At 38.2% G+C, this 12846-nt stretch overlaps 1 protein-coding gene across 1 annotated transcript in view; it reads left to right on the top strand.

The window, feature by feature from the left end:
• Positions 1-12846, top strand: part of LOC102806254 (uncharacterized) — a 41039-nt gene that overhangs the window by 19108 nt on the left and 9085 nt on the right. Inside the window, exon 9 of the mRNA XM_085499902.1 lies at positions 12370-12484. Within this exon, the coding sequence (XP_085356028.1) occupies positions 12370-12484 (115 nt within the window). The remainder of the gene's footprint in view (positions 1-12369; positions 12485-12846) is intronic.

Genomic DNA, 12846 nt, shown 5'->3' with positions numbered 1-12846 from the left:
AGTGTGACGGTTGTCATGCACGCATGGTTTCGGTTTAACACGGGTCAAGTTGTAGATATGTAAATCTATGGCACCTATAACAATTGAAGAATATCTGCAGGAATAGTAAGACTGTGAAAAAAAACGACCAATCGATTGTTATAGAATGACAGCAGTGTACAATTTGTCAAACAAGTACAATACTTGTAATGTCGGCCAGCGCCCATCTTACTTGTCCAAAGTTATCGAAGCCGACATCAATGGAGATCGCGTTTTTTAACTAGGCGGCTGGCAAGCGGACTAACACGTTACATAAACTTGTTGAATTACAATTATGGTTTTTATTTTTGCGCCCAATGTCTCGTTATAAAATAAAGGATTCAAAGTTTGCAGGGTATTCCGTTTTTTGCGAACTCTGGGCGAAATACTTTCATGAGCTGTACGTAGTTCACTTACAACCAAAACAAAGTCAGCTTGGACATTAAGTTGTGAGACGCGACAAAACAAACGCTGCCAGTGATAGATTTTGTGAATACAAAAAACGAAATAAACGCAATCAAAGGCGCCGACCACACGCTTTGGAAATAAATAGAACGCGTTGCTAAGAGGAGTCGCACCTGCATCTCGACGACGTCTCCGGTCATGAGCAGGGTTTGCCGCGTCTTAGACAAATTGAAAGTTAAAAAGGAATCAGTGTCGGGGAACCATTCACAATGTTTGCATGAAAAATCCCCCGCGAAAACCTTTTTTTTTCTATTACAAACACTATGGTACCTGAATCCCGATTAATTCATAAATATGAATCGTTAAGGGTCAATTTCCTGCAATCCTTCAAGATTAAATTTGCCTCCGAAAATCTTTCTAACTATGACCTGGAAGATTGCCATGATTGAGTGCCACCATTTCTGTTCTAAGATTTATTCAGTATAATAATACAAATGTTTACCCCAACAGAGGTGCACATACAGTTTTAGCGACCCGAAGAGCTCATTGTCAACCGAGGCGAAGCACTACGATAAAGACTTTCCGTTCCCAATAAATAATAATAATAACAAAAAAAAAACTTCTTGTTCCCGACATTATGAAATTCTTTCGTTTTGGGGGAAAAATCCTGAAAAAAAACCTGATTTTGACAAGATAATTTAGAAATTGATATTAAGAATAATTCATAACGAAATGTATTCCAAATGTACCCATAATTTTTTTTTCATAATTACTGATTACACACGAATATTACAGAAAAAAATAATTTGCTATATTATCTATATTTGTGCCTTTTATTTGTCTTGAATCGTGACTGAAAGAAGCTGGATGAAATTACAAACTATGTAGTGTGTTCGACAACTCATGTATGAACAATAATTTTAATAAATATGATTTTACTTGGTAAAATTACTGTATTTTTCTACATAAAAACAAAATAATTTCACAATGTCTTTATTATCATAGCGTTGTTGGTAAAAGTTGAAAATGATACATCCACGTGAACCTGCTTATATGAGATCGAAGGAGTCTCTGTTTTCAACAGCCGTATACATCTAAAACTGCGTCATCGCTAAGTTTCCTTGGTGGACCACGAGCTCTGTTCCTTGTTTGCACCTTATCATGTTCACACAATCGCAGACATTATTTGTAAGGGTGCTCTTTGAAATGGCACATTTTCTCGATGTTTTAGCGAGTACTCCGCGGGTATATGGCTTGTTCTCACATCAGCATAATTTTTCTCGAATTCACTCACCGCTTTCCCACATGCACTTCTTGTTCTTTGCTGCTAGCTTTTTTGCACTCTAATATGTTGTTGTTTTTGTCTTTCTAAACATCGAGTTTATTTTTGACATTCAACGAGATCGCTTGAATTTTGAATTTGATGACGGTTCGAATTTATCCACTTTTACAGTGATCAACATTGCGTTCGAGTAGAGTTACTAGTAATTATAAGCCTGATTTACATTTTTCTTGCGGTGTTTTTCGTCAATGTATTAAATATAAGTGCTTTGGGAAATAACATAATTATATTGCGCGAGTAAAAGAGTTTGGTGAGACTGTCACAACATACTAAAACAGATGTTTTATTTATTTCCAACGCGCGTGGTCGTCGCCTCTGATTGCGTTTATTTTGTATTTTTGTTTTCAAAATGTATCACTAGCTGCGTTTGTTTTGTTTTCCTCAACAAATTAACTGTTCCGAGATCTCTTTCATTTTTCGTCCGGCTGCTGCCAATCCAATAATTCGTCGTCGCATGTAATCAGATAAGCGATTAATCGTCACAGTCATTATACTAGTAGTTTAAGTCCAATTGATTTGTAGAAATTCAGCTATGCGATAATTATATGTGCAGTTTTGTTTTGCGCACCCAGACACGATCAAAAGTTAACCAATAGATTTTCTGAACTACAGCATTCGTATTACTTGTGCAAATTGAGTAAGAGTCATAGTGTGAGTTGCTTTCGAAAATAACAAAGTGTCAAATTATTTTGAGCGCCGTTCGGAATAAATTTAGTCAAAATCACACAGAAACACACACACACACAACACACAAATACTAGTACTCAATAATATCGCGATTGACCAGTCATATAGCTGCTTGAACTACACACACAAGGACGTAAATATGTAAATACAGGTCACAGTTCGACTTGCGTAGCAAACGTTACAATGTGTCAAGTGATTTGAAGGCGTCTTTTTTCCAAAACAGAGAAGCAATAGGCGTTGTATTTTGAATCGTCATTAAAACCTAAATTTATTACGAAAAAAAACTTAAGTTTATACATACAATGTACGATCATTGTTACTCCAGCGGTCGGTTGGCAAGCGGATGGTGTTTCTGAAGCCAGTCATAGCAGGAGCAAGCGAGCGAACAAAAGCGAGCGAGCGAACGAACAAAAGCGAGCGAGCGAGCGAACAAAAGCGAACGCGAGCGAGCGGAAAAAAAGCGGTCGGTTTCCGGTCGTAAAGCAGCGAGCGGTCGGAAATTAAGCGATAAGCGGTCGGAAAAAAAGCGATAAAAGCGGGAGGTTGGGCGGAATGAGTACTGTATTCACATACCCACATAGACTCCGGATCCCCCCAACAACCCCACTCTTCCCGTAGCATTGGTCTAAGTCCTCAAGGCGGAAGAGAAAGGAACCAGAGTGATTCGCCAGCCATATTAGCACCGCCATATGGCCTCGGTCATGTGGTTTGTGACGTAAGGGAAAAGAATCTTGGGGTCATAGGGCTTCCCCTGACCTAGATTCTATCTCTCTGTCATTGGCAGAATCGCTGATTAATGCCTACAGTTCAAGATAGTCATTTTGACTGACCGGAGTCTATGGTGGGTATGAACTATGTGAATAGGCGGGTTCGGAGAACCCTCTGCCTAATTTTATCACCAATTAAGTGTCATTCAAAATGTCTATTGGTTAGGAATGCCCATGTCATTGGTGCCTAATGTTAACATCTGGTCATCATCCGCAAGTGAAAAGTGTATTTCTCACAAAAAAACAGCTTAGTTGTCTGTCTCATCTCTGAAAATTGAGTGACGTTGCGGAATCGTGCAGACACAGAATTCAGCCATAGTTGATGATCGCCAAACTTCCATATACCCGGGGACCTTTGTTCTGACAACCATGCTTTGCATGTACAGCTAAAAACCATCAAATCATTAAAAAAGTACCCTTCTTCGTCCATCTAATTGTTCCAGTAAACCACGTGTCATATGACATCATTTTATTTGAAAAAACATGTTGTCTCTTCATTTGCATACTTGTTCGACTTTGACATCACTATGGAACATTGTTGGTTACACTAATGAGAATGTCAGATCCATGCATACCATTCTATTTATTTGACACAACAGTAGTGAAACAATCAAAACAAAAACATTGCTATAAGTTTAAGTTCTGTAGGAAACACATGCCGATGATTGTTCAGATTGTAACTGTATTAATTGCTAGGCTAAAAAATTATGTGGGGAAAAAAAGAATATTTTTGAATAAAATTTATTACTTCATAGCGGGTCCAGGACAAGTGCTACCTACAAGCAGTCCTACTTTCACTACACAACAACGAAGCTCCTAGATCCTGTACGGGGACGCGTTCGGTTGATACAGTACAGTTCTCGCGGAAGCTTTGGCTTCACTTCAGCTTCACCTTCGCTTCAGCATCGCATCATTATGGCATTGTTATGGCTTCAGCATCGCTTCATTGTCGCGACATTAAAAAGTTAGGCGATTATCGCTTCGCTTCATTGTTGGCCTCATTATGGTGACAATGTGGCATCAGCATCGCTTCATCAAACAAAGAAGTACTGTACTCATTTCCTCCAAACCTCTTGACCGCTTCCGCTTTTGACCGGTCAATTTTCGTTTTATTTTCGACCGTGCAAAAATTCGGACTACTAAAAATTTTCTGGTTGTCATAGATCACGGTTACTAGTTTAGTAACCGTGCATAGATGTTGAACAACCGTCAAAAGTTCAAATACTTTTTGTTTTAACTATCTATAATTATATGCACGCAATCTGACCCTTTGACCTAGATTTGGCTGGGATTGAATATTTTATTTTAGACAATATTCCGACGGGACGCACTGCTACAAAATGTATTCAACAGAAGTACAACATGGTTGTCTGGGTTTCTTTTCCTGATTGTGTTGCGTTTACGATTTGTATAATTATTGTTGTTTCCCCCCAAGCAGAAGACAAGCCGAAGGACCATGAAGCTAAATAGAATTCCCACGCATGGACGTGGACTGAGTGAAAGAAAATATTTCTAAGGCTAAAATAAAAATGACCTACTATTACACCTCTTTGTGTATTTGTCAATTTTGTATATATTTGATATGACCGTATGATCGTAAATACCTAGAAAAATCTCGTCTTTCGTTAATAATTTCATTTGTTTGAAATGTCTACCGACCGTAATTTGTTTCTCCAAACGGTCCCGACGTCCGTCATTCAACACAATCAGCATTTATTTATCGCAGTTCATGGGGATCATGTCTCGTAATTTGCGGGCTGTACAACCAAATAATTAATAATAAATAATTGTTTTACCTCGCGAAACTACAACAGAGCGTAGAGTTGTCGCGGTTAAATAGTCGCCTTGAAATCGATGGAACTTCAACTACTAGTATCCATTTCTCACCTTGAAATAAAAAAATCGAAGAGCATCAGGGGATATATTATTAACCAGTCTTACGAATCGCTAGCTTTATTTTATTCGAATTCATAAAATTCACGAGTTTTCGACATTTGTTGGCAACTTCTGCGCTAAAATGGTTGAAAATGTGGGTGTGGTTTTCTCGCAAAGTCCTGTTGATAATACGGACAAATATGGTTCTGTGACCCAGGTCGTGCTCCGATCAGGTGACTCTCAGCCAATCAATGATGTTGTAACAAAACATATTTAACGCAAATTGAAGGGTCGTCGTACCATCCAATCTCCATCGTCGATTCACAATTTGTTTTTGTGCTGTGACAGGCTTCGCAATTATTCACTGAAAAACATCGGTATATTTTGACAAACGAATGGGATTTTACCTCAGTTCAAAAAAAGAAAAAAAAAACAGGGCTGAGATACAAATCAGTTTTGCAAGTTGGGAAATAAGGTAAACCAGCCTGGGGTCGATGATTTTCAGTATCGAAGGACTTCCGTGTGAATCATGATTTTCAAATTGTTCATCGGCTGGTCACCAAATATTTACGGCCACACTAAATGGACACGTTTTTTTTCTGAAGCCCAATAAATTATTTCTGCATGTCAAGCGCTATTCGATTTTTTACAGGGCATGTGGCTCGTTTTCATTCGAAAATATATTTGTGAGAATACTTTTAAAGTACGTATAGACTGAGCTCAGATCACTGATCGTGACTTGACTTTGAGAATTGGTTGTCAAATTTTACCAGACCGACGCCACCACAACCATCCAATCATGTGTTGGAAATGTACGCACTTGTTTTGGAACTTTGTATCAAGATGACTGGCGACGACGCCGACGCACCAGGCGGCGTACGTGTGTATTGCATGTTTTAGTAGTCCGGGCATGGGGTCGGACTCGGCTAAAACTAAACGAAACATAGAAAAATACCACCGAAATGAGGAATCTGAATCTGCTCTTCTAGCAGCAAATAAAATGAGCGAAAAAAGGTAAATTTTATGACAAGAACAGTTTCACTTCGTATACAGCAAATTGTGTTGTATCAGAACGACGATTGCATCGTGTGATTTTAATATATCACGATTTTCCTACCAGTCAATATGAAACTCGTCACCCTGCCGATTGTACTGTACTTCGCAAAGTTGTTGGTGCCCAATACTCGCAACACTAAAATAATTAAACAAGATATCTTTTTAAAATGTCATTTTACTCTTGATCATATTATTTTATTCGCCTTGAATTTCAAATCAATTACATATCGAACTTCTGTACATGTTTTTGTCTACTGCCCTTCTGCGTGCAAATAATGAGGTCATACTCATGTCACAGTAAATTGAAGCTGATGCCATGTTGATGCCATGAGACTGCGAAGCTGAGGCCACGATGATGCCACAAAATAGCGAGGCGAACACAGCTTCAATTTTCAATGACGCGAAGCTGATGCCACAATGATGCGATGCTGAGGCGACAATGAAGCCATGCGTAGGCGACAATGATGCCACAAAAGCCAAAGCTTCCGCGAGAACTGTACTGTAGTTGACCCCCTCACAGCCCTGCGTACCTCCATAGACTGTACGCAGGGCTACCCAGATCCATGATATAACCATGGAGGTAACATAGCACAACAATGAGAAAACGATGCTTTATTTTTACATGAGGTGAATATAGAATAATTTCCGCATAACAGACGTCTTACAAATTTGTTTTTAAATGAATCTTACTAAACAATACTACCGGAGTCTCGCCCCACTTGTACAAACTTTTCCTGCATAAAAAATATATATACATTCAGACATTCATACAATGCTGATTTTAATGTTAATTAATTTTGACAATGTCGGCACATTTGTACTGTATTTCAACGTCACTTGAAATCTGACCACATTTTAAAGCTTGTCTATGGCTACGAATTTACATTTTTTATTTGTTTGTATTACATTATAAAGAATAAAAACATAGGATTACAGCCTACAAAAATATCCCCTCTATACCGTACACAAGATTTACCGTACTCTGTGTCTGTACCGTGTACAAGATTTACCGTACTCTGTACCGTTCACATGATTTACCGTATACAAACTTGCACTGCAACGGAAAACACAAAAACGTTACGATATTCTTAGGATACGGATTTCATTGCACGTGTGCGTAGCATTGTCACCCCCATGGATAGAATGGTATTGTCCTATTGTTAAACGCTAACCAACATTAGTAAACATCATGGCGGACTTCAATCGGGTGTCAATCATAAAAAGTGTGGATATCTGCTCGAATTCGCCACTCTGTTTCAAATTTTGAGCATAAACGAATATTATACAGTACAAGGATTGCTATCGCTGTTCCGTGCGGTAGGTATTTCTCCCCGTTCGCCTCCGCGCGTGACGGGACAGTCCCATGCGTGTCCGCGCGTCAATTAGTAGGACCCACCTACAAGTGCTGCTATCTAACAAAGTGGAATATTTGTCTCAAAGCATTTGAGAGAATTACACTGTATTTACAACGGTTCTAGTAACAAAACTTAAATTTTCTAGCTGTTCCCAATACTTCAACACATGATTATCGTCCTATTATTTATATAGTAGCCACATGACTTTGATCGTCAAAGGATTCGCCGCAATGCCCAGGGCCACTGCAACATTTACAAGTTTATATTATAATTGAGTATTGTTTGAGTGATAACGAGATGCCAAATTTGTCCTCAAAAGTGTTTTGGAATAGCAAATTCGCTTATCTGACCTGAGTACATTGCTATCGCTACAAAATTAATATTACTACACTTATCTATTGCCAAAATTTGTATGCCTAAGGGAACAAAACAGAGTGCCAGTTGCCGACGTGCAGCCTATGCTGCTTTCAAAAGACTGCTGAGCATTACGGTCTAAATGAAAGACAGGTTTGTAATTGAATCAAGCAAAAAGACAAACTTGAGATCAAAATGGGCTAAACGTCTAACAGGCAAAGGTCAGTCTGTCACTGACAAGCAGACTGAAATTTATTGCAGTGGTTTGAAAACCAGCACAAAAATGGCAATGAATTCACCGGGCACTCTTCAAGGCATCGGATGGCTGGTTGAAAGGTTTCAAACATTGCCACACTTTGTCGACCCATTAAAGGACGTCAATCGAACAAAAGTTACCGCCAGATTATGATGAAAAAATTACACTATTTCATCACTACATTATCTGACTTCGACAACAACACAATTATCCATCATCTGATATACTGTAAAGTACTTTATTTTAGCTGGACTTAATTTTCGCTAAAAAGTCATTTTTGGTCCTTTGTATGAAATTTATTTTCACTGATTTTTGACAAGTTGAATGTAAAATATAGAAAAAAGGGTCTATTCGCTGGATTTTATTTTCACTGAATCATTCCTTCAGCAAAAATAGCGAAAATTAATTCCAAGCGAAAATAAAGTATTCTACAGTATTCAACATGAACAAAATGCCACTACGCTTCGATATGCCTGGGAAACGCACCCTAGAACATAAAGGTGCTCAGACTGTACATATAAAAACAACAGGAAATGAGACAAAGAGTTTCAAGGGTTAACCGCTGCTGCAGATGCTACAAAACTGAAACTGGTTATCATATTCAAAAGGCAGCGTGATCAGTCTCACTTGTCAACTGGAAGCATTCACATTCGTGTACATCCTAAGGGATATATTGATGAATCAGGTCAGTTTTTTTTGCTCATTACAAATAAATGTGTAGTATATTCCATATTTAGTGCATACATTATTCATTGGGAAATCTGGGTAGAATAACTGAATGATGTTTCAGTTACTGTTTCAAGCTCTCCAACATGTACTTGTATTTTCTTTGATCATTACTTGATTGGGGTGCCATGTGACGTAATGTAAATGTAAATTAGGTTGTCTGCATGAACCACATGCCTTTTTCAGCTCGGCTGTTGACAAAGTCAACATAGCAGAACTATTCATATTACTGATTGTCCTTTGGCGTCCGTCGTTGTCAACACTACAATTTCAACTACTGCGAAACCGCAAGTCAGAATGTTTTCAAATTTGATATGCAAGTACCTTGGATGGTTTTTTCTCAGATTTGTTCATTTCATGTCAAAATCTCAAATTCTCTATTTTTGGTGAATATTTTTGTCATTTTTGGTAAAAAGTGATATTTTCGACTTGTTAAAAACCGACAGTCTGATTGCTTTGATACTATACATATTGTTCATTTTCTAATGATATCCTTAGTTCTTATTTGAAATGTGCATTGCTAACAGTGGAGCTATCTCAGCGGAGAGGCTGCTTGTTGCAGTTTGCAACATATTTTGTCTTTCGTTTATATCTAGGTTATCTTGATTACATACGATGTACATTTCCACATCGCAAAGATGAGAGTAGAAGGCTGCTAGTATGGGACTCTTGCTTGGTTCACCTGACTGCAAAAATAATCGCTGCTCTCACTGAGAGAAACGTTAACACAGCGGTAATTCCAGACAGCCTTACATCACTCCTTCAGCCTCTTGATGTCTGAATGAATTGGCGAGTAAAAGACAACATGCACAACTTATGGATGGATGAAGGAAGGACATGCCAAATTCACTCCTGCTGGAAAACGCGATTGTGTTAGCAGAAATTTGATCATGGACTGGGTCGACAAATCATGGAACAGCTTGTCCGAAACTAGTGTGAAACAATCCTTCCTGAAGCCTGGCATCTCCAACAATATAGATGGGACAGAAGACTACATGATTTACGATGACCTGGAAACTGATGATGAAGAGAACTTTGAAGAAATTAGTGATGAAATCGCTAAATTTGTTTTACAGTGACAGTGACGACGATAAATAGTATGAAGAAACCAGACGAAACCAACAGCCCTTTTCAGAGCCAACACATATTCCAAAAAAAGATATACCATAAACCACTCCGTCTACTTCCATGTGTTGTCTTTTGAACTTGTATGTGTTCTTGTAACCGTAAAAACTGTTTTGCAACATAAAATGACTTTGGGAAAGTGACCATGCACGCCCATTTAGTGTTTTCAATATGTACACAATGTAAACCCGCACCCAAAATTTTTTTGTTCACGACTAATTGCAAGTTGATAAATTGTAATACAAACCGCGGTTTATATTAGGACTTTTAACGGTACATACTGCCTTTTTGCCTGGCTTGCGGCATTCGTATTTAGAAGAATAATTTCCTTTAGGAGGGGACGTAAAACTCGCCGGTCCCATGTACTTTAACGGTACATACTGCCCTTTTGCCTGGCTTGCGGCATTCGTATTAAGAAGAATAATTTCCTTTAGGAGGGGACGTAAAACTCGCCGGTCCCATGTACTGTTCCATGTACTTTAACGGTACATACTGCCCTTTTGCCTGGCTTGCGGCATTTGTATTTAGAAGAATAATTTCCTTTAGGAGGGGACGTAAAACTCGCCGGTCCCATGTACTTTAACGGTACATACTGCCCTTTTGCCTGGCTTGCGGCATTCGTATTAAGAAGAATAATTTCCTTTAGGAGGGGACGTAAAACTCGCCGGTCCCATGTACTTTAACGGTACATACTGCCCTTTTGCCTGGCTTGCGGCATTCGTATTTAGAAGAATACCGTTAAAATCCTATTATAAACCGCGGTTTATATTACAATGTATCAAATACAAAATTGGGATCAACAGCTCAAGTTCGGGGTGCGGTTTCTATTACGTATATATTGCAATAACTAAATGGGCGTGGTCATTTTCCCCCCACATCACTTGCTCAAAACAAACAATACACCGTACATCTTTTGAATATAAGGGTAACTCCAATTTAGATGTCAGGGAAGAGTGATAAGCGTCACGTCACAAAAAAACTGTTCACATGAAAAAAAATACTCAGTATTTTTATTGTAATATGCATTTATTTTTTTAATTTTCTTCGTAACGGAAAGTATATTCTGACAGGAGTTTCAAAGAAAAACAAGCACTAAATAAGTACGGTACCGTGGGTACGGTAACGCAATCCGTCCATGCTTCGACAGACAAGTGAATAACTTACTTGTTTTCGAAGTGTTGAAATTGTTGATTATTACTCAGTAGTAATTATAATAACGCACGAAAAATAAATTCGTTGAATTGTTATCAAATGCAAGTACAATTCAACTTAGTTTCACCGTTAGCGAATTATTTCGGTCACATGTAAACGATCGATGTGACACAACTTCCGCCATGTAGTTTGAATGCACACGACACGTTACTTGACCAAATAGGCTAATTAACCAATCAAAATGCTGGATGGTGCCCACGTGTTCAAATTACCTTGGTTCATTTAAATATGTTAATGATAGGTCACCGACTTCATGGTGAACGAAACCCGGAAGAGATTTACCGATAGTGTCGTGCGATCTTTTGGCTTTGATTTCCATGGAAAATTGACATGACTTTTTTTTAAATTAAGAAATTAGTTGTTTTCGAAAGATAAACTGAGCATTGAAAAAGCATTTAACAGTTTTTCGGTGATAACAGCTCATTGTCGAAAATTTGCGACACGTGGACGTATTCATAAGGAGTATTGACAAAAGTTGTCGCAAGAACAAAAGCAGTTTCACTGCGTGTTTGACATCCTAACACTACTGAACAATAAAGAGGTGTGAATATTTTTAGGTACATTGTTGAAACAAATGAATACGATTAGGAACAATGTACCAGCTGGTTGAAACAAAGTCAGTCATGGTCTTGTTGAATTGGGGGTGCGGTTAGTAATAGGTACTTTTCATGTTTTTAATTTTTGTTGAGAACTCTTTAACACTGAAGTCGAAATCGGGGGTGCGGTTACTATTAGGTATGCGGTTTATAATAGGATTTTAACGGTAATTTCCTTTAGGAGGGGACGTAAAACTCGCCGGTCCCATGTACTTTAACGGTACATACTGCCCTTTTGCCTGGCTTGCGGCATTCGTATTTAGAAGAATAATTTCCTTTAGGAGGGGACGTAAAACTCGCCGGTCCCATGTACTTTAACGGTACATACTGCCCTTTTGCCTGGCTTGCGGCATTCGCATTTAGAAGAATAATTTCCTTTAGGAGGGGATGTAAAACTTGCCAGTCCCATGTACTATAATAAGTATATTCAAGTTGATATATACATGTAAATTATGAAGATGTCATGAACCTCTCACATATTTATCATTGTCACCGTTTTTATTTGATTATTAGACTTGCATACCTTTACATGTAAATGTCCTGTCAAAACAGTTTTCTGATGAAAATGCACTTCTAACTTGTCACCTTTCAACAGAGTTGACTTGACTGGTAAATATAAAGCACACATCATAAAATACGAAGACGAGCCTTATTTACTGAGTGGTCAAATATCTTCTTACCTGTGGGAAATTGACATGTTAAGAGCTATGGTAAGTCAAATTTGACATGGCTAGTTTTGGCTCATGCCAGTGTTATTACTGGTATAGTGAATCCTGTTTACATCAGAGTTGAATTTCACTCGTAGATGCAAGTCTAGACATCTGAACAAATGAAAGTGCCTGATTATTTAGTTCATGCATCAAAATAGTTATGCTATATTACCTAGATAATCTAGTTCTTTGTTTCTTATGAATGCATTGTGGAACTATTTTGTTTTCATCTCTTGGGTCTATAAAGATGCCCATGTATGAACATTTCCAGGGAGCTGATTTTATGTGGAAATAAGTCAATATGTAATATATTTGCTTAGCGTGCAATAAAATTAGGTATACAAGATATTTTCTCGCGCACT

Source organism: Saccoglossus kowalevskii, chromosome 6 (assembly GCF_978046115.1).
Source record: "Saccoglossus kowalevskii chromosome 6, keSacKowa6.1, whole genome shotgun sequence".
Taxonomy (NCBI): domain Eukaryota; kingdom Metazoa; phylum Hemichordata; class Enteropneusta; family Harrimaniidae; genus Saccoglossus; species Saccoglossus kowalevskii.
This window is presented reverse-complemented; position numbering and strand designations above follow the sequence as displayed.